The sequence below is a fragment of the Miscanthus floridulus genome, chromosome 1, assembly GCF_019320115.1.
Source record: "Miscanthus floridulus cultivar M001 chromosome 1, ASM1932011v1, whole genome shotgun sequence".
Lineage (NCBI taxonomy): Eukaryota > Viridiplantae > Streptophyta > Magnoliopsida > Poales > Poaceae > Miscanthus > Miscanthus floridulus.
In genome coordinates this window covers 45,240,745-45,262,928 of record NC_089580.1, presented here as the reverse complement: position 1 = coordinate 45,262,928, position 22,184 = coordinate 45,240,745, and the positions used below count along the sequence as shown (strand labels likewise).

The 22,184-nt window shown below is 44.2% G+C and overlaps 2 protein-coding genes across 3 annotated transcripts; both read left to right on the top strand.

The window, feature by feature from the left end:
* Positions 1-7,562: 7,562 nt before the first annotated feature.
* On the top strand, positions 7,563-15,714 carry LOC136508335 (uncharacterized). 2 transcript variants are annotated; one of them, XM_066503075.1, is made up of 21 exons: positions 7,563-7,963; positions 8,087-8,149; positions 8,345-8,640; positions 8,730-8,829; positions 8,914-8,991; positions 9,073-9,132; positions 9,250-9,354; positions 10,042-10,152; positions 10,516-10,557; positions 10,676-10,783; positions 10,877-11,061; positions 11,768-12,048; positions 12,136-12,251; positions 12,382-12,424; positions 12,535-12,626; positions 13,340-13,388; positions 13,604-13,674; positions 13,771-13,890; positions 14,860-14,948; positions 15,276-15,321; positions 15,409-15,714. In XM_066503075.1, exons 1-21 carry the CDS (start codon positions 7,811-7,813, stop codon positions 15,454-15,456), a joined length of 2,256 nt encoding a protein of 751 aa, XP_066359172.1. In that variant the 5' UTR covers positions 7,563-7,810; the 3' UTR covers positions 15,457-15,714. The 2 variants fall into 2 exon arrangements, with proteins under 2 accessions (XP_066359172.1, XP_066359116.1); XM_066503019.1 differs by having other exon boundaries at positions 7,565-7,963; positions 12,130-12,251.
* A 1,917-nt stretch (positions 15,715-17,631) lies between these two features.
* LOC136508249 (proline-rich receptor-like protein kinase PERK8) lies at positions 17,632-21,919 on the top strand. The gene is made up of 8 exons (XM_066502930.1): positions 17,632-18,944; positions 19,540-19,953; positions 20,037-20,123; positions 20,221-20,291; positions 20,386-20,462; positions 20,551-20,698; positions 21,042-21,203; positions 21,319-21,919. The coding sequence occupies exons 1-8, from the start codon at positions 18,299-18,301 to the stop codon at positions 21,526-21,528; spliced, it is 1,815 nt and encodes a 604-aa protein (XP_066359027.1). The 5' UTR covers positions 17,632-18,298; the 3' UTR covers positions 21,529-21,919.
* The last annotated feature ends 265 nt before the right edge of the window (positions 21,920-22,184 follow it).

Sequence of the window (22,184 nt, the reverse complement as noted above, 5' to 3'; positions counted from 1 at the left end):
GCGCTGCTTCTTTTGTGCCAAGGCAGCAAGATCCATACATATTTTGCAAACGGCCATGGGTTGCCATTTGGTAGTACTTGTTTATGTTACATGGAAGACTCTTAGTACTAGTGGTTGTATATGCTAGATGGAACACTTATAAGTGATGATGATGATGACCTTGAGTTGTACGAACAATGCTTCGAACTCCTTATCGTGTGTTATGGTAATGTGAACATTATTTATCTTTGCATTCGTTCTTTTCATGTAAACAATTCTTGTAATTTGAAGTTTAGTTCAAAACACAAAGAGCACATAATGTTCATGATTTTGGAAATGTTGGACATGTACAAAGTGCAATGTTTGCAAATGGTGGATTTAGGTTTTGAAAACATGAATAAACAGTTCAACAAAATTGGTTATAGAAAGCCATGGTGTCGTAGACAAAGCTAGCTAGGACTGGGTGGCGTGACAAGCCTATCGTGCCTGAGTCGATGGCGCGACAAGCTTGTCGTGCCAGCCTAGGTGGCGCGATGAGGAGTGGGCGCCCTGGCCAAACCTTTCTGGTTTCTTTGGCTCACTGGTGCAACACTGCCACGCCAATGAGCCTAGCGCGACACTGCCATGCCACCCTGCTTGGCACGACACTGCCACACCAATGAGCACTCTGGACCAGAATGGTTTGGCCTGGCCGCTGCCTTCTCATCGTGCCATCAGGGCTGGCATGACAAGCCAGCGACTCAGGCACGACAGTCATTTGCACAGTGTGCGTTTAGGCTGTCGCGCCATTGGCACTGGCGCGATAGACCTATGTGTAATGAATTTTTTCCCATCCTTCCCACACTTCCATACATACAGTTGCACATATAATTCAAACATGAAACAAATATCATACACATACTTCACAAATGACATAGTCCACATTTCCCATAGTTCACATCCACATGACCAACATAGTTCACATACTCCACAGTTCATACATGACCAACATACTTCGCATAGTCCACATAGTTTAGAAATCTAGCATTTAGAACATAGTGCACCAAAGAACCAAGTAGTCGTACCATCGTCCACAAAAGAGGCACATAGTTCACAAAGCATACACGTAGTTGATAGATAGGATTAGGGGTTAGGCGTGAAGGGCTGTCGAGGACGACACCAACGGCCTAGATTTGTCACAAGGAGATTAGGACTGCCGACGCCCGAGCGATCATGGGCACGTGGTCGCACATTTCTTCCTTCACCTCGTCACGGGCATTGGGACGAACTCTACACAAAACATATACAACATTAAAGAAGTAACATGAGGAAATAGTAAAGTGGCAGTCATATTCACAAAATATCAATGATTTTGGACATCCATATCAAATACAACCTCATGTACTACTTGGTAATGAAACACGCACCTGAGTTTGTATACCTTGAGGAGCATCAGCAAGTTGGGAACCCGTCAGCTCGTCTTGGTCATACGTTGGATCATTGAAGTCATCATCATCTCCATCGTCGCCGTCTTCGTCATCCCTACATCTTGCACGGGAGCTCTCCGGTCTCTCAATCGATGCCCTTTGGCTTGTATGGGTTTATCGTCCTTAGGATGCGGGAGGTGGCACTTGTACATCTTTGGCTCTCATGCAACTCAACTTGTAAGCCATGCGTCGACAAGATGTCAACACTTTCTGCAAACATGTTCATGTCAAATGAGAAGTGGTTACATATTGTTCTAGGTATAGTTCAAATACATAGGCATAGGGGTATTACGTTGGCAAATTCTTCAAGGTATGAATTCTTGACCCCTGCTGCATGTCCAAGGTAAACTCTGGCCTCATTAGAAAGGTGAGCTAGCTGAGATGCCTAGAGTACATGCATATTCATCATTACGACATACTTTTCAAGTCAAGGTGCGTGAAGGCATAGTTCAATTCAAATGCTTACCATGTAGTTCTCAAGTGGCGCTCTCTGCGGCTGCACACTTGTCCTTGTCATCACATCATACGGGTCCTCGTCGTCACTCCCTTGTTCATCAATTGGAATGCTCGAGACCGGTGGATGCATAGTGATTCTTGATGACCTGTGAAGCCACGCCAGGTACTCACAGTAATCGTTGGTCACATAGTGAGCCCCATTAGCTGGTTCCACCTTCTCTCTTGCTTCCTAGTCTTGCACGTACTTTTGATGCTTCACAAGCCAATCATTGCCGTCGAACCTTTTCCTCCTCGAAATCCTACAAGGACGACACATATTACATTTCAAGGCCTTGTACGATGCATGCAATGGTGAGTCATGATACATGCAAAGTCCAGCTTACTCATGCAACTAATGGTTTGTCGACTCATGCTGTAGAGGGAAATTTTGATTCCTACCAAACTGCTTCATCACTCTTTGGGGCAAGTGGTGCTCGACCACATAGTAGAAGATCATCGCTACATTGGATCGCCACAGCACCTTCTCAGCCTCAACATATGGGGCCATGTTCAACTCTCATACATCTCGCCTGTCATATGGATCCCATTCAACCTGTAACATATGTTATTAGTACATGGCCTTGTTGATACTTTATGAAGAAAAAGAATGGAAGCCTCAGTGGTGGAACAAACCTGGTTCGGAGTTAAAACATCCAATCATTGGAGTATTGAACAAAGAGTCATTGCGGCTGACCCTAAACCGACTTAATTCCCGTCCAAAGGTAGCATACGGGGGGATGACAGTCACCATGTGTCTAAGCCTGAAAAACAAAACAATTCTAAGCATTTCACATAGTGCATGCAATAAATGAAACACATATAGCAATTAAAAGCAAGGTACTTACCGCAACTCTGCCTCTATGCACCCGTCCGATAGGAATGCGCTCCCAAATCCAAATCTAAAGCAAGTATGTGCAACCACCTATGTTGGAATTAGGGTTGGCCCTCCTACATCCCTCACATAACTGTCGATACAACCAAGCAAGAGTGGCAGACCCCCAACTATATTGGGCAATGTTTTCCCATGGCTCACGTAGCTGGGGTAGGACCATCCACAAGACGATGTTCCTAGAAACGTATGGAAACAGGAACTGTGCCACCATGTGACACAGCCAGACACGAGCATACCTCTCAACGACGTCGTTCGGTGCATGGGAGGGCACATGTTTAACGTTGTCGCAACCAAACTGAGCTGACACCCAAAGTCTTCTCCTTCTTCCCTTCTTCAGGGTCAGGTGGTCGGTGGCCAGTGGCCGGTAAACTGCTCCACCATATCCTTCCAGTTGAGTGGCTCTACCGTGCCTGTCACTACCAGACCGTCCAAGCGAAGGACCAAAATGTAGCCAACGTCTTGCATGAGCATGTACATCTCTCTAGAGGGTAGGTGGAAGCTATGGGTCTCTGGACGCCACCTATTGATGAAGGCGGTGAGGAGGGGACCATTCATGTTTGGGAGGCCAGCATTGATAGCTCTAGCCAAGCCTAGAAAATTGGCTCCTGCTCTTGAGAGGTACAGGGCATAGCGCTCGTCCCACTCGAGCGGTCGGTGAGTTCAAGGACGCAGCGGGACCAAGGCCTACAAAAAAACGACGGTAGAATCGATAGCGGGGTTAAGACATTATACATGGAAATGAAATATTGTGTGCAAATCACTTACATCACCATTGTCGACCATCAAGTGCGCTCGGTGGTCCTTGTCGTAGTAGGTCTCAAGAAGGGGGAAATGTAGGTGCGCCATGCTGCAATTGTGAAAACGATGAGACAACATTAGAATATGGAAAAAGTAAATAAAATATGGCACATGGTACAAAAACAACGAACAAATGCATGGAATATATAAGCAACGCCTATTTTAATCTATGTATGTACCTTTGTAACCTTCAAACCACTATGACTCTTGTTCCGTGTTTCTAATTTCTTTGACTTGTTATGCTTCTTATGTGTGGCAGCAGTATGACCGGTTTTGTGGCATTTGGAGCAACGGACCTGTCTCGGTGCCTCATCAAAGTCACTAAAACCATACATATCTTCACCATACCCTTTCGATGCATCCATAACTCCTCAGAGCCGCTTTTTCTTTCTTCTACCTTCTTTGTCTTCAGAAGGTCCGGGTCATGAACATAATCCAACCCGTAATACGGGGGCCATTGTGTCGGATCTAGGTAAGGCTCGAAGCCAGACTCCCATACTTTGAGAGTGTTTGACATGAGGTAAAAAGGAGACATGAACTTTTCACTTTCGTGGTCTAGACCTCTGCATCCGCAAGCTGTAATGACATGCGAGCAAGGCACATGGAGGAGTTGTGGAATGTTACAAGGGCATTCGACTTTCTCAAGGTCCACCCTATAATTCCTACCACCGTACTTCTCGTCCCTCGGGTTCATTCCTTCGGCTGACCTGACATTGTACACTAACCGAGATGGCCTAAAGGCCTCCCCCACTTGGTTGGAAGCTATCGTCTATGAAAGATCCAAGTGTTTTGTACTGGCTCTACCCCATTTCTCTTTGGATGCATTTGCTATGTTCCATCGATTGATAAAGTATTCATTGCACTTCCTAAAGGAGTACTCCACAATACCTGACATGGGGACTACACGGATACCCTTGAACACCTTGTTGAACAATTCTGAAGAATTGGTAGTCATCACGCCGTACCGAAGACCTCTGGCATCGAATGCAAGAGCCCACTTATCCCTTTGAGGCATCTGATCCTCAAGCCAACTCTTTACCCTAGCATTGAGGACCTTGTGTAACTCCACAAGCATCTCTTTGAACTTTTCCTTGGTTCGACACCCACATAGTGACTTCAATTTTTGCACTACCTCCTTTTTCTTCTACCCCCTCCATTTGTTGGCAGCAAAGTGCCTCATGCACCACCGATGCTCAAGAGGAGGGCATCAATCTACATGCTATTTCATAGCTATCAGCAGACCGTGATGATGATCTGAGATCATGCCTATGTTCCAAGATGAACGGAGCACATTCTGTCTCATAAGCTTCAAGAACCAACACCACCTGTCGTCATTCTCACCCTTAGCCAAAGCGAATGCTAAAGGGACAAGTTGATTATCCGGGTCCACTCCAACAGCAAGCATCAATACACCCCTGTACTTGCCTATCAGGAATGTACCATCAACAAGCACTAAGGGACGACAATGCTTGAAGGCCTCCGCGGACTGAGCAAAACACCAAAAAAGTCTCTGCAGATGACAATGCGACCATAGAAGAATACCACCTAAAGCCTGGATTGTAGTGTTTCATGGCACTTAGAATCCTAGGAACTTGGTTGTACGCCCTTTCCAATCGCCCCATAGCAACTCTATAGTATGCTGCTTTGCCCGCCATGCCTTTGAGTAGTTCACTCTATAACCAGTGAACCCAAATATGGTCTCGATCATGCTTGAAACAGATGTGTCACTATCGGCCCTAACCGTGCCAACAAGACGACGACTAAGGTAATGGGCTATGTTTTGGGCATGCACACCCTTCGGCTTCGAAGATCGACACGTGTGAGGTTGCCTTACATTGCGAATCTTCCACTTTTCATTTCTCTGCCTTCGAGCCCATAGACCCCATTGACATCCATTCTTGTAGAGGACCGTGTACCTCTTGTTCTTGTCAGAGTGGCTAACATAATATGGCCTGTGAAACCGAACGGCATAATCCATCAGAAAAAATACTTGAGATGCTCCAACGTATCAAATATCATTCCCTTCTTAATCTCCACCTCCTCACTATCTGGTACCTCATTGGGCAACAACGACAAACCGGTGTCACATATTGCCTGGTCAACCATACTAATGTCCATGAAATTTGGTACCGAGGGTACCTCCACATGGACAACCTTCATTTGCCTCAATTCGATGTCATTGTACTCCATTGTCAATGACCCGTCAGCTAGGACTCCTATTGCGTTCGGAAACCCTCCCTCACAACAATCAGTTGCGTCCTCGCTACTAGGCTCAGACCTGTACTCGTCCTCTAACACATCATCCGAAGTACTTGGCCCTGAAGTAAAGTCATCTTCGTCCGTGAAGGCAACATCAACTTCATCATCCTCTGATCCTTGGGATATGTCATCCATATCATGTGTTCCATCTCCATTGCCATCGTCTTCATCAAACGTTTCTTCATTGAAATCATCATTCAAGGCACCGGGCTCATATGACCTATCAACTTCTCTAACGACAACCGTCTGCAACTCTTCGTCTTGGGTAAGGTTCTCTATGGGCTCCACATCCACATTATCACCCACAACCACCACAATTCGGCTACACCGCTTCTCCACAGCAACTTCCAAGCACCTAACACTGCTACTCTTGACAACCTCTATGTAGTTCTTCCATTTATCCTTACATGACAAACACATCAACACATAATGTGCCCGTTCCTTCCCACAGTCAAATCTACCTCTCAAACTTAGTGGCCACCCAAATTTATCTCGACACTTGCTAACCAAAGCATCAAAGGTAGGAGGTCCACTAAAGAACTCAACATGTTCTTGCATACTTTCGAACTCCCCGTTTCCTTTCACTTTGCCACCATGAAACAATCGCACTAACCGATCCATCTACAAAATACGAACCAACACATCAACAACACATGAACTACGCATTTCGGAAATAAATCATATCCATTCACTAATACACTACAATAACAAAAACTTCACAGTGATGGCAACAAAGGAAACAAACATTCAGATCTAAATCCACCATGCACCAACTACCAAAGTCCATGCAACACGTAGTTTACGTCCAATCCATGGGCAGAGTATATCCTAAACCTAATCTACGCATCAAATACTAACAAGCAACGATCAAAACATTGTCAACATCCCTAATTTCCTAACCCTAGTCTTCAAACTCATGAGGCAAGAAATTAAGAAAAAGTGGGGGAAGATCAACCTGGCGGTGTACTTGAGTCCACGGAGCAAGGAGGTCGCGGACCACGTTGGGACAAACCTCGGCGGCGGCGCCGTTGCGGCAAGGCGCGCCAGCAAGGCGCCGATGACGCGGGGAGCCTGCCTGCTCCCCCTGGCGCCGCTCCCCTGCCGCACGAGGGAGAGGGAGAGAGAGGGTAGCAGGAGTAGCCGCTGAACTCGTCGGCGACACGAGTGAAGGAGAGGGAGAGGGAGAGCGAGAGAGAAAGGAAAATGGGTCGGACCGGCCAAATCGTATATGACTCTGTCGCGCCGGCCCGCCTGAAGTCGCTGGCGTGACAGGGCGGGCCCCACGGAACGCCACGCCAGCTCCGATCAACGATGCGTGCCACCGTGGCGCCCCTTGTCGCGCCAGCGCATGTGGCGCGACAAAGGGGCCGTTCGGACGGTGTGAAAACCAGCCGGTTTTTACTGTGCACGGATGGTTTTCACTGTTCACGCTCTCACAAATTCCTCCAGATTCATTCAGATTTCTCCAAGCGGGCCAAAGTGGTGCAGTCGCGTCACCAAAAGGTATAGATTTGTAAATGTTTTTTTGGGATTACTATTAAAATATTGTTTAAAAAAAATAAAAAATAAAAAAAGTCCCTCTTCCGAATCCCCACCTGCGTGAGTCCAGTCTGGCTCTCACAAGGGAAGGGAGGCTGATAGTCACGGTCACGGTCACAGTCACAGTCACAGTCACAGGCTGTGGCATTAGCGTCCTTCTCCCTCTCCGGTGTCCGGTCCGGCTCTCCCTGCCCTGTCCTGTCCCTCCCACTCCCAGTTCCAGGGGAGGAGCGGAGAGGAGGGACTACCCTGTGGGTGGGTGTGGGCTGTGGCAGGAGGGCAGCCTTCTCCCCTCCCCTCCCCTCCCTCCAGACTCTAGTGTAGCGCAGTGCAGTAGGGTTTCGCGTTCCTCCGCATCCATCCTTCCCCGCATCCATCCTCCATGGCCGATCCCGACGAGCTCGGCCGCCGCCTCGCCGCGGTCGCCGTCTCCGAGTCTCCTACTGCCGCCGCGGCTGCGCTGGAGAGCAGCAACAACAACATCTTCCAGGTGATGCGCGCCGTCGAGGACGCGGAGGCCACCATCCGCCAGCAGGTATCGTAAATCATTCTCTTCCTGCCTCTGCGGCTCTGCTCAAGTGAAGAGAGAGAATCAGCTCCAATTAGAACAAGCGACTCTCTCATCACGCCTCTTCTCTTCTCTTGTATCCCTCTTCAGCTGGAGGAGAACAGCCGGTTGAAGGACGAGCTGATGCTCAAGACGCAGGAGCTCCACAGAATTGTAAGCCCATCCGATTTCCACGCCCTTCCCGATCCAAATCCCCTCCCCTCCACCTTCCCACACTGTCAATCAATCATATATGTCTATATGCTGCATTGCTGCCTGCGCAAACAATCATATGCTGCATTGCAGCACATCATTTTTCTTTATCATGTCATTTCATTTGCCTAATAGCTACTGTGGTGCCCAAACCAGAGGTCAGAAGCCACAAACCAAGCTTCTTCTTGTGGGATCCATCAGGATCGCGCTCTCGCCGCCCACACAGACACCTCCTCCACTGCTCCCATTGGGACTACCGCTACAGCAGCAGAGGCCTTCAAATGGGGAGCTGGGGAGCCCATGTTGCAGGATGCCGGCATCAAGCACAAGTACCTCGAGGCCACCCAGGCTAATGGAATTCCCCGTAAATCATCAGGGGACCAGAGCGCTCCCGATAGTGCGTTCCCATCTCAGCTATCTACCCCGTCTTCTCGTTCCCTCTCACCAACTAGGTAGGAAGTAGTACATTCCAAATCCAGCCTCTCTTAATATCATATCATACTATCCTGTTTCGTTACCTTCACCAAGCCTTTCCTTGCAGGCACCGCAAAGAACCAGACTATGATTCTAGGCTCAACTTATCCGGACAAGGCGCACTGCCTGTTTCAGACCTCAACTCAAATGTTGTCATCTGGAAGCAGGTATCAACTGTTTACTTTGTCTGTCGGTTGCCATGCTTTTGATTGATTCACTCTTCTTGCTGAGGTGCCTATTTCCTTCCACAGGATCTCCTTGTTAAGGTTAAAGAACAAGAGGAGGAGATTGCACAACTGAGAAGGCATCTCTCTGACTACTCTGCCAAGGTGACCTTGCACAGTAACAATCTTTTTCCTCTAATGTTCTTTCTTCAATCTTTAGTATTTCACTCCTATGTCTTTTCACAGGAGGCCCGAATACTTAATGAGAAACATGTCCTGGAAAAACGCATTGCATATATGCGCATGGTAAACGTTTTATTTATGACGCATCAACTACCACCTTGGAGTTTGTTAAAAAAAAACACCTTGGAGTGCATGAGACTATGATTTAACTGTTTTTTTTTTCCTTTTTCGTGGGGGCAGGCGTTTGATCAGCAGCAGCAAGATCTGGTTGATGCTGCATCGAAAGCTTTGTCTTACAGACAGGATATTATTGAAGAAAACATCCGTCTTACATATGCATTGCAGGTAACGTTTTCCTGACAGCCATTAGCATATTCTTTCCTCATTTGCTCGCTTTTATTACATACCCCCAAGATACACTTGTGATTAATTCATTTTTCATTGAATTTGCTTTTTGTATACCTTTAGTTTCCATAATAAGCTGCAGCGTTCATACTACTCAATGAATATCCCTTCTTATTTACAAATCAACCTAATTCTGTGCACACGTGTTAAAAGAACTGATTTCTAGTTAATTCACTTCATTATTTTGTGAGAATCTTAAAACTCGACCTGCGGGGGTAAGACAGCCCCAGAGCATTTCGTTAAGAGAAGACATTCTCACGCAGGCTGAGAAACACCCTAAACCCCGGCCCTACCCATACACAGCAGCACCATAGCCCATGTGAAAATGATCATGACCGGGGCCAGACCTTAGACCTGTGCTTCGGTGTGGAACAAACGAGGGGATCTTTTTAACCCCAGTATGAAATTCGCTTCCACGGGGAGTCGAACCCAGGACTTGAGGAGTGCTACTCAAGCCACCTAACCAACTCAGCTAGAGGCCCTTTTGCATTTTGTGAGATTCTTATTTATTCTATTCAGATAAACTAGGTGTGTATGCTGCAATTAGTTTTTGTTATTTTCTTCAAACCTTATTGTCTGGATTTGGTGAAGTAAAATGAAGAATGCTGAGTCTACTTTGTTCCATAGGCAGCGCATCAAGAGAGATCAACATTTGTATCTTCTTTATTGCCTCTTCTATCGGAATATAACCTTCAGCCTCCTGTTCTTGACGCTCAGTCCATTGTTAGCAATCTGAAGGTATGTGCTGCTGTGATTGGTTGCTTGTTTGGCATTGATTAAATGCCCCCTTTTCTATTAAGTGAGCTTGCCCATGGTGAACTGGGGACCTTGTATATTGTTGTACATGGTAAAATTTACTTTTCTTATTGGGATATGTCATACATGCCGAGAGGAAGCTAAACTACCTTATTAGTGAGGCTTATGCCACATTTACAGGGAGTGCTGAACTATACAATCTTCTAAGATATTTTAGATATATAGTATCATTGCTACAGAAGACATTATTATAATAGTTTCAAAACAATCAAGTGACAGAAGTAAAAAAATCCCTTGATTATTTTTATTTCTTGCTTGGTTGACCTTTCATTTTTCATCATGTAGGTTCTGTTTAAGCATTTGCAAGAAAAGCTTATTATTACTGAGGTGAGTCACATTCGTCCTTGTTAATGTGTATTTTGTGAAAGAAGAGCTAGTACAAACCTGCTGCCTGGACATTGGTGTTGTTATGCTTGCCAAGCATTGAGAAAGTTGGATGTTGCAGGAGAAGCTGAAGGAATCACAATACCAGATTGCTCCTTGGCATGCTGAATCTTCAAATAATACAAGTGCTGCTGCACAGTCACCTTCTCATACTCCTGGCAATGCATTGGTTTGTTCGATATGGCACTATGCTTGCTTTTCATCATATATTTCTTGGAATGCATGCATGATTGTAGATTCTAACGTCCATCACATTTCTCAGAGCAAAGCCAACCTTGACATTGTGCTCCAGCAAGCATACTCTCATGTACAGTCTCCAGCTTCTCCTGTTCGAGCTAGGCGTGACTGGGATTTGTTAGGGAATGAAAATCGTCAGGTCATTCGAAGTGAGGTTGCCACAACAAGTGCAGAGCATGATAATGTTGGAAGGACCTCTCCTTCAACCAGGTTGCTGGTGGTTACTTTAAAAATTCAATAGGATATGTTTTTCGCTATTCTTTGCCGTTTCACAATTACAGTTATTTCACTATGTACTTTCCATTTTTGCCGCATGATGAAAATCTTAATAACTTTTCTACAGTATTTTGAAACCATTTCTCCAATTATGATTGTTCTAGCATTATCTAGCACTCTATTACCATTTTATTTTGTTACTATCATTTACTTTCTTGCTCTTTGTTACACGTGACCCTTGTTGGTTTGTGAACTGAAGGCCTTGTTGTTGCATTACTGGTCAGCCTTTTGAAAGTTTTTTTTTTCTACAGCACAGATTCTATTATGTCAAACAAAATAAGAATGTGGGTGCAAACTAGTTATTTAGAAAATTAATGTGCTGCTTTTAAAGTGTTGAGAAGTGTAAAAGTGAAGGCAGAGTTATCGTAGTGGAAAAGTGAATAGGCCTTGGAGTTTGCTTAAGCCCCATATTTACAAAGAAGCAAAATATTCTTGTTATTGAAATAACTATGGTAATGACCTACCGTTCAAAAGGTTTTTATACCAATGTGTCAACCTCCCCCTGTCCCTCTTTTTTTTTTCCCTCCCTTCTGAGCTGTTTTCCTTCTTATGAGTGTGGGTGGTGGTGGCAGTGTACTTTCAAACAGGAACATGAAGAATGAAATTTGGTTGTTTCTCACTGGCTTCTAACGTTCTGCAGCAACCATAACATGAAGGATGTCCCTCAAGGAACTGACCATGATTCCCGTGCTGTTCTATTTAACATTGAATCCAAGGATCAAAACCCATCATTCAAGGACCTTGTTAGGAGTGATGCCTCGGAAAATCTCGAGGGAGCTGAAGCCCAAGTTCCACAAGAAACTTCTGCACAGTGGGATTCTGGAGGCTCACCTAATTTGGCATCTGGTCTTGATGATGCAAATCCACCATACCCTTATCTTCCTACTGTCCTTGAGGAGCCTAGTTCTTCTTTTTCTGAAGGTGTTGCATCTTTAAATCCATGCATTTGCCTACTATATTACCTCAGCTATGATGGTGAACAGCATTTTTATGAATGGGCAGTTGCAGAGGATGATCCGCTGCCAGCCATAGATGGGCTGCGAATCACAGGTGAAGCCTTTCCTGGAAGAGAACTTCAAGCAAGTGGGTACTCCATCCATGGAACCACAAGCTGTAATTTTGAGGTGTGCACTATTGCCTTTGTTATCCACGCGGCTTAAATATTCCACTAAATTCTTCTATATTCATGAATCTTTTCAGTTTTGTGTTTTCATTATAATATGCATTTTTTGCAAATTCTTTTTGTACTCACAGTGGGTGCGCCATTTGGACGATGGATCAGTAAATTTCATAGAAGGTACCTTTTCTTGTAATGCAAGAAAAAAAAACACAATGCCTTGTGGCATTTTTGTTTCGTTTTGGATATACCATTGAAGCTTTGGAACTCACATTTTCTGTTTGCTGCAGGTGCACGGCAGCCCACCTATTTAGTAACTGCTGATGATGTGGACTCTGTACTAGCAATTGAAGTCCAGCCTCTGGATGACAGAAAAAGAAAGGTATATCTTCACATCAAGTGCTGGCCATTCTTAAATGGCATTATATTCTTAATTTTTCTTGGATTCGATAGTCGATAGCTTGGTCAGTTTTTTTCGTACTTTTATATTAGATTAGATGGTGGGCACCTGTTTGTTGTGTTATTCTAGGCCTCACACTAGTGACTTCTACCGCATAGTGTATGCTGAGAAGCAAATGGCTAAAAGTACTGCCCATTTGTCGATTTTTGAGAACCTGAGAGGCAGTTTTTTGATCTTGTTGAAATTGCAATAACAGGAAGATGGCAAGGGCTGTTTGAATTTATGTTGTATGTTATTTTTTTGTTAGATTAAAGAAATGTTAAAGGATAAAAGTGAGCTAACTCTACTGTTTGGGAAAAACATATGCAGATGTGGTTTAGGTTAGAATTCATACCACGGCTCATTAGTTATATGCTGGTAGGGTGCTAACACATAGTTCATGGTTTGAAAACTTTACATTAGACGGTTATTACTGAGTTGGGTGATGGAACCTCTTGCAACAACAACAACAACAAAGCCTTTAAGTCCCAAACAAGTTAGGGTAGGCTAGAGTTGAAACCCAGCAGAAGCCATCAAGGTTCAGGCACGTGAATAGCTGTTTTCGAAGCACTCCTATCTAAGGCTAAGTCTTTGGGTATATTCCATCCTTATGATGGAACCTCTTGATTTATCTAAAATTTTTTCTCTTGTTGTAGGGGGAGATTGTGAAGGTTTATGCTAATGATCAAAGAAAAATTACATGTGGTGAGTTTTCTAAGAGCGTTTGTTCTTTAAGTAGTGGACACAATCTTTTTCTTTTCTTTCATTTGCACCTTGTATGTTTTAAAAAATGATTGGGTATCTGAGCTCCATTTCTTCTTGAGCTGTCAGTATGAGAGAAGAACCATGTCATGGTGTAGAAGGGTTTCTTTTGGCTTATTAGATATGTCTCAGTATCTGAGTAACTCTTATTTGTGCAGATCCTGAAACCAAGGAACATATTAAGAAAATTCTCTCTATGGGACATGTGTCTTATGAAGTTCTATTACCTGTATGTCCTCTATTCTTCTCAAATGGTCTTCCAAGAGCACTCTCTCTACACCTTTCCATTGTCATAAAACCCTGTGAACATCAAACTATTCTGCAGGTTAGATTTTTAGATATGTGGGAACCAGCTGTCTTGGCAATAAAGAGGGAAGGTTACAGTGTTAAGTGTAATGGACAGCGTGGTGTCGTCGTTACAGAGAAATTCCAGCAAGCGATGACCGTATGGTTTCCAAAATCATTGTCCTTAAAATCACTCTGTTTGTGTGATGCTTCATCTTTTTTTTTTTTTGAAAAAAATGTCTTGGGATTTGTAACCATCTTTTTTTTTTCAGTGGTCTCAATGTTCAGAGCATTTGGAACTCTGAATAACCAATGTGTATGAATATATGGTCCTGTGTTTCGTATTTATTTATGTGATAAAAATGTTTGTTTTCTTTGTAGCCTAAGTTGTATAAATTTTATCTTGTTTGCTATTTTATACTTGGTCATATAGAATTGCGTGAAACTTAAACTATGGAAAAAAATATCGTCGTTTGGTTGTTTTCATGTGTATCCCTGAAATGAAGCCGTGGCGTTAGCACGGGCACTATACTAGTATAAATTAGTTGCATGAAATTGTACCAGATATGTCATCTCAATCTTCCATCATGGTGAACTTAGTATGTTTAGCAATATCTTATACTGAAAAGGTGGCTGTAGGTGCATCCCTCTTTGTAGAGAAATGTAAGGTTCATCTTGGAGACCACACACAGAAGCTACATTTTGTTGTGAAAGGAAATAGTATTAGTTAGTTTTTCTTTGGTTTGGCCATGTCCAAAGGAGACCTCCAGAGGCACCAGTGCATTGTGGAGTCCTAAGCCAAGCTAATAATATGAGGGGTAGAGGAAGACCGAAATTGACGTGGGGGGAGGCAATAAAAAGAGATTTGAAAGCTTGGGATATACCTAGAGATCTATGTTTGAATAGGAGTGCTTGGAAAACAGCTATTGAAGTGCCTGAACCGTGACTTAGGGCTCTTGGTGGGTTTCAACTCTAGCCTACCCCAACTTGTTTGGGACTGAAAGGTTATGTTGTTGTTGTTGAAGTTTTTCTTTATGCTTTCAGTATTTCAGGTTCTGGGTTCTCCAGGGTTTCATTCCTTTTTTTGTATGTATAGTGATCTAGAACTTATCTTGTACAATCTTTGCAGATCAATATCCCATTTGGGCGTCCTACTGAGTTCTCAATTGTGTCCACTGATGGTGCTGAGTACAATTTAAAGCCTGCAGAAAATGCCCCGTGAGTTTCATGCTAACCACTGTGGCTATTTGTTGTGGTAGTAGTATATTGCAATTGTCTTCTGAAGTTTTGATGCGTCAAGTTACAACTGAAAGCATGTCAGAATCCATTCGTGTGGCTTCCCCTGATCTCTAGTTTTTCCACAACTCGAATCCAGCTACAGTGTGCTCCTAGTAGTCAATTGCTTCTGTGCTTGGTTGACTGCATGACATCTGTTATTATTGTTACGCTTGCATTTGTGGCAGTTATTTTAGAGTGATGGCCTAGGCCATAAAAATGGCAGAACACAGAGATGCTAACTGTTTTTTTAATATAAAAAAAATCCAGATCACGAGATGCCATTGTTCTAATACTAAGGCTATTCAGAATGAAGGTACAGTTGCATTTCTCACTGATTTTTTAGGCTTAGATGTTTATTTGTAATGCGTCGATGATGAGTCAGGAATTTCTGTGATTGCAGGCTGTTGAGAAGAGTAAGGGAAGAAGAAAGGGCATCTTCTTCAAGTAGTTTGTAGTAGTATTAGGTAGTGGCATGGCAGGTTGACTGTATCTATTACCTACTATGTTTTTGCGGTTCATGTATGTAGAAGGAAAGAGTGAGTTGTCTCCATGCTTCTGTGTGCTAGTATCTGTAAAGTTCCGATTCGATTCGATTAGATTCAATTGGTACTGTACCCAGTTTTTTTTAATTGTTTGTTTGTTTTCTTGTAAAGAGGGATGAATTCATTTTTCAATCTTATGTATGCATCCCGTTTCATTGGCCTGACGTAACTTACTGCCTCCTTGCCAGTTGCATACACAGCTTAGGCAGCCTAACCTTTTGTGTTGGTTCGTTTGGTCAGATTGTAGATTTGACGGGTCTTGTGCTGCCGTAAAGCAGAAGCAATTCAGATAGATTACCCCAGCTAAATTGGTGGGTGCCCCACGACACAAAGCGCAGAGTGGCAATTCATCATTGTGTCTAGCTGAGTGCATCCATCCAATGACCCAATCACTCACCCTCTACCTCTAGCTAAGGAGGTTGCAATTCATATCTCTCTCGCTCTTTTTAGTCACGGTACATGTAGATGCTTGTAACAATGTACGCAGACTTGTGTTTATAAGACCACTTCTGAAAGACTAAATCATGTTAAAGCTTGACTTTGTGGGAGGAAATCTGTCAAATTTATTCCGGTGAGCTTCAATCTCTTTTATCTAGCGAGGTTAGGGTTTTGAGATGACCTTTCTCTAGCCAGGGATTGTTTGGTTCCACGCATGCCGAGGTGTCGCCTCACCAAAAAAAAAAAAAAAAAACTTTAGCAATGTTGGCTAATTGGACCAGGCATTTGGTCAGGTACCAATCTTTGGTAAGATTTTTCTCACTGAAGAAACTCCAGTTCACTTCCTTACCAAAGCCTGGTAAATCCAATGCATCACAATACTAAAATACTAAATTGGAGCATCTCTGAGAGTATTTCTAAAATGTCATTTTTATATTTTTGTACGTTTAGAAAAAAAATAAAACAAAAAATTTTAGTTAGAAGAAAGGAGGGCAGAACATAGAGGCTTCATAAATTCTTACATTCCGCTGATGGCAGGCAAGTGAGGAAAATATTGGTCTTTTTTTGTGAGTTGAGTTGTTTATGTGAATCGCTATGAGAGTGCAGTGAACTATTTTTGAAGTTAGAGATGCTATGTGTCATATAATATTGGCTCACAGGGAATTCTCTCATATTAGAGATGCTATGTGTCATATAATGTATTTGATGCAAAATGTAAATATTATATTTGTTTTACCATTATAAAATTTTCATTTTTAATCTAATAGGACTAAACTACCTATTACAAAGAGTTCAGCCAAGTTGTAATTACATGACAAACATCTGGTGGGAGACAACAGAAGTGAAGCTTAACTTCACTTATAAAGCGTTGTTTCCAAGCCGCAGGAGAAGGAGCCCGGTTGTTAAAGATATAGTCATTCCGCTCTTTTTTTTAATTATAAAAAATCAAATTTTTGGCAACAAAAATCCTAAAGCAAGATACATACATTTTAGGAAATGGCTGGTCATCCATTTTGTAAAACTTGTTTGGCAGGTGTATGGAATGGAAGTAGAGTGGGGAGGGGGCACGGTGGTCGAATCCAACACAGGCCTGGTTTGGCTAGCTGGAAAAACGGCTGATGCTGATGCTGATGCTGATGCTGATACTGATGCTGATGCTGATGCTGATGCTGATGCTGATGCTGATGCTGATGCTGATGCTGATGTTGATGTTTATTTATTATGAGAGAAAAACACTATTAGGGGGTGTTTGGTTGCCCCTCTTAAATTTTAGTCGCTGTCCCATCGGATGTTTGGACACATGCATAGAGTATTAAATATAGACTAATTACGAAACTAATTACATAGTTTGCGACTAATTTGCGAGACGAATCTGTTGAGCCTAATTAGGCCATGATTTGACAATGTTTTGCTACAGTAAACATGTGCTAATGATGGATTAATTACGCTTAAAAAATTCGTCTAGTGGAATACTGACGGATTATGTAATTTATTTTTTTTATTAGTATCCGAACATCTCATATAATATTCTCCTAACACATCTCCTAAATTTTAATAGCTAGATCCAAACACCCGATTATTTCACTGAAACGGGCACAAACGCTGGCAAACCCCACAGGGCCACAGGCAAGAGCAGAGCAGAGCAGGTCACAGCACAGCACAGCACGGGGGGCACGGCAGTGAAGCAGTGGTCCAAGTCCAACGACCGGACGGCCCCCGGCGGCACCCAGTGGAAGCGGAAGGGGGAATCATCGTCCACTCCCAACTCCTCCCCACTGACCGCTGGCTGCTCTGCTGCCGCCACTTCTACGCTCCTCCAATCTCTCTTTCTCCTTCCCTTGGATTCGTTTCAGCTCCTGAGACTGAAATTGGATGCTGGCAGTGGCAGGATCAGCCGAGCCGAGCCGTGCTCCCCTGAGTTCCATTTCCGCCATGAGATGAATTGGAGGAGCAACCGTCCTCCCCAGATTCCTCGATCCTCGTCTTCCTCTCTCTATGCTTGGCTTGCCTTTGCTTCAACTTGCACACCATTCATTTCGATTTCTTTGGTGGCGTCCGGCGTCCGCAAGTCACAAGTCAAGTCCGCCTCCCGTCCCTCCTCTGTCCCTCGTCAAAGCAACTAAGCAAGCAAGCAAAAGTGGTGCGGTGCCATCAGAGTAAGCAAGCTCCCATTTTTCCTTCCTTCCTATTCCTATACTAGTAGTAGCAGCATCCATCGTATTGCCATGTCCGGCGACACCGCCGCCACGACGGGGACAGGCACCACCAAGTCCAACCACCACCTCTCCCTCTCAAGAGCCTGATTGGTTCATGGCCTCCGCCCCCACCACTGCCGGGGCCGCCTCTTCTCCGTCACCGGCGTCCTCGCGGCCCACTGCCACACCGGCCGACACCGCTGCGACGCCACCGGCCGCGCCCCCGCCCCTCACCTCTCCCCCACCCGCCGCTCCTCCACCCTCCTCCCACTCCCACTTGCAGCCGCCTGGGCCTCCTCGACATACGGCTCCTCCTCCTCCAAGGCCACCGCTGCTCTCGCCCCCTCCAACGTCCCCGACGCCGTCTGCCGCTCCGACGCGCTCGCTCTCTCCGCCAGCGTCCCCGGCCCCTGCATCACCTCCTTCCAACTCTCCTCCGCCATCAGCACCACCACCGACTAGACACAGGACATTGCCTACGCCTGCCATTGCAGTTGACCCGGCCCACTCCGGCGCCGTCAAGAACCCAAGTTCGAACAAGTCGTCCAGCCCAGGTGCGCCGTCCAGGAGCCCAGCTCCTTTTGGCGGCCTTGGTAATGGTGTTGTCATAGCCATCGCTGCTGGGGTGGTCGCCCTGCTTGTACTTAGCCTCCTAGTCACAGCAGTTTGGTTCAACAACAAGCGCAAGAGGAAGCAAATGAATGGTTACAGAGCTGGTTTCATGTCCCCTACCTCGCCTTTTTCTTCGCAGCAACCTTCGGGTATTTTGTTTCTCACTTCTCCTATATATATATATATATATATATATATATATATATATATAGAACTACTATTTTGTAGCTGGCCATAGAATAACTTATTCTGTAGCCACTTTGAGTTACGATAATTACTATGTTAATTTACAGTAACTCCTTACTAAGTGGTTTACTATAACGTTACGATAAATATTCTCATGTGTTATAGTAACCCAACTATTGTAAATATGTATTGACATTATGGTAAATTAGTATATAAAATTATGGTAAATAGAGGTGGCTACAGAATAACTTATTTTATAGCCGGCTGCTGAATAGCCTCTCCCTATATATATATATATATATATATATATATATATATATATATATATATATATATATATATATCATGTCATTGTTGTTCATGCAAGATGCAATTTTGTCATTGTTTGACTGTAGGAAAAAAATATGAATTATCTTTTGGAGTTGTCCTTTTAATTGTACTAGCTGATTGTGTAAGATTGTTGCCTGAAAATTTTCTGCATTTAGCTTAATACAGTATGCAGCTCTTCCGAATAGCTAGCAACACGGCCACTGATACCAATCTTCCCGCTTCCTTCAGGTGAATCTGCAAATGTAGGATCGTCAGTTGATCCTTCTGTCCATACCAAGTATAGCGCCGGGAGCCCCAGGCTGAAACAATGCTTGTCGGATATCAGCATGGGCAACTCCAGGTTCTTCTCATATGACGAGCTGTATCAGATTACTGATGGTTTCTCAGCTCAGAGGCTGCTAGGGGAAGGAGGCTTTGGGTCGGTGTACAAGGGCCGCCTGCCAGATGGTAAACATGTCGCCATTAAACGACTAAAGGATGGTGGCGGACAAGGGGAACGCGAGTTCCAGGCTGAAGTCGAGATAATTAGCCGTGTGCATCACCGTCATTTGGTTTCCCTTGTGGGATACTGCATTTTCAATGACCAAAGGTTACTTGTATATGACTTTGTTCCTAATAACACGCTGCATTATCATCTTCACGGTATGTTAGAGCCTCTTTCTAATCTTTTACAAGAGCATTCCCATCTTCTGCCAGTAAAAAACTGAATTGAACTGCAATCGCAGGACACGGAATGCCTGTGTTAGAGTGGTCCATGCGAGTTAAAATTGCTGCAGGTGCTGCTCGTGGAATTGCTTATCTACACGAAGATTGTAGTGTTCCTTCCTACTTCTCGTTTTCTTTGCAATGTTCATTTACATCTATTTTGTGTGTTAATTGTTAAACACTTTCCTTTGTATCCATTTGCAGGCCATCTGAGGATAATTCATCGAGACATCAAGTCCTCAAACATTTTGTTGGATAACAATTTTGAGGCAAAGGTAACTACATTCACTAAATGAGCCTAAGTGTTTCTCACAATATACCTAGCAATTTGTATTGGTTTTCTGATTGGATGCCATCCACGAATTGTAGGTTGCTGATTTTGGTCTTGCGAGGTTGGCTTTGGATGCTGTAACCCATGTAACAACCCGTGTTATGGGAACATTTGGGTGGGTCAAGTGCTGTCATATCTCAGAAAGTTCATCAATATATGACATAACCATACAGAATTCATGGCTGGATTTTTTTCTTTTCCAGGTACATGGCTCCGGAGTATGCCTCAAGTGGCAAACTGACTGACAGATCAGATGTATTCTCTTTTGGTGTAGTTTTGTTAGAGCTTATTACCGGTCAAAAACCTGTTGATGCATCGAGACCACTAGGTGACGAGAGCCTCGTCGAGTGGGTGAGTTTTATCAAAGAGCTTATATTTGCTTAAAGCCTGGTGATGTTCCTAGAGCACTTTTGTTGACTATGATTTTTGGGAGTTTCTTTTATTGGGTAGCATAAGCTTTGTTCCCAGCAAGTGTTTGTTGGCACCGTATATTCAATTTTGGATTGCAGTATACTCGTATATACATGAATGATGTCACGGTAGGCATATGTCTTGAGGGAGGATAGAGAATTGCTCATGATGCCTGTAACGGCATAAGTAGCTAGAACTTGTCAATGTTGAAGAACTACTGCACCATGAATATGTTGTATGCCTGAGAATTGTTGGTTGACTTCCTTTTCCCAATTATTTTCAGTCTAGGCCATTGCTTTCTCGAGCCCTGGATACAGGCGATTTGGGAGGGTTGGTTGACCCCAGGCTTGAGATGAATTTGAATGAGGTGGAGATGTTCCACATGATCGAGGCTGCTGCAGCCTGCATTCGGCACTCGGCATCAAGGAGGCCCAGAATGAGCCAGGTACTTAAAAGTAAAAGCAAGCAGTCTTGTGGTTTTGGCGTTGGTCCCTAGTTCATTGTTCATTCATGAAGCCGAATTGAAGATGACATTTGCGTTGTTTCAAACTCAAATTCAGGTGGTGCGAGTTCTTGAGAGCTCAGCGGACATTGACCTAACAAATGGCGTTCAGCCTGGGCAAAGCCAGCTCTTCAACGTGGCCAACACGGCGGAGATAAGGATGTTCCGGCGGATGGTGGCCGGTGCGCAAGATGACGACAGCTCCGACTTGACACAATACGATTGGAGCAGAGGTAGTGACGCCGCCCCGAGTTCCAGGATCCTGTAAGTTGTAACGATGGCCTTGTTGCTTTCTGACTCTGCCTGTAGAGACTTGTGTTGGTTAATCGATTAGGGAATTTAGTTCAGGTGGCTGTATCGAGTGAAAGTTGGTTCCCTGACCGGCCGGCCTTATTCTTTAGGAGAAATCAAAGTGATGTGTTGTGTGTAGAGAAGATTTCACTGGTGGCGTAGTGTTTGTTTTTTTCTTTTTTTTTCTTTCTCTGTATGAAGGAAGAAGAGGTTGGCAGTTCATGCAGATTTTTTAGACAGTCAAGGTCAAGGACATGGCAATTGAAGCATTGTTGAATGAGACGTGACAGGCAGGCATCTTTCAGCCTGTCTGTTTCTGTAGCCAAAGACACGGAAATGAATTGTTCAACCTCCTGACATTTTGGTCTCTTTCTCGAGTCAGTCTGAACCAACAATTCTTCCGTTCCGTTGATGGCGCCGCGGTTGCCGTCCCAACTCGCCTAACTAATGATAAGGATGACGATTAGATTATGGTCGGTGAAATGAATGTTCTTCTTCTTTCTTTCCTGGTCGTCTTCTAGATACTAGAATAGCAGCAGGGCAAAACTGACAGGGATAGCTCAGGAAACACGGAAAATGCCCTTTGAATTCAGGCCCCACTCCCCCCAAAGAGCAGACATCAGTTTTGACCGT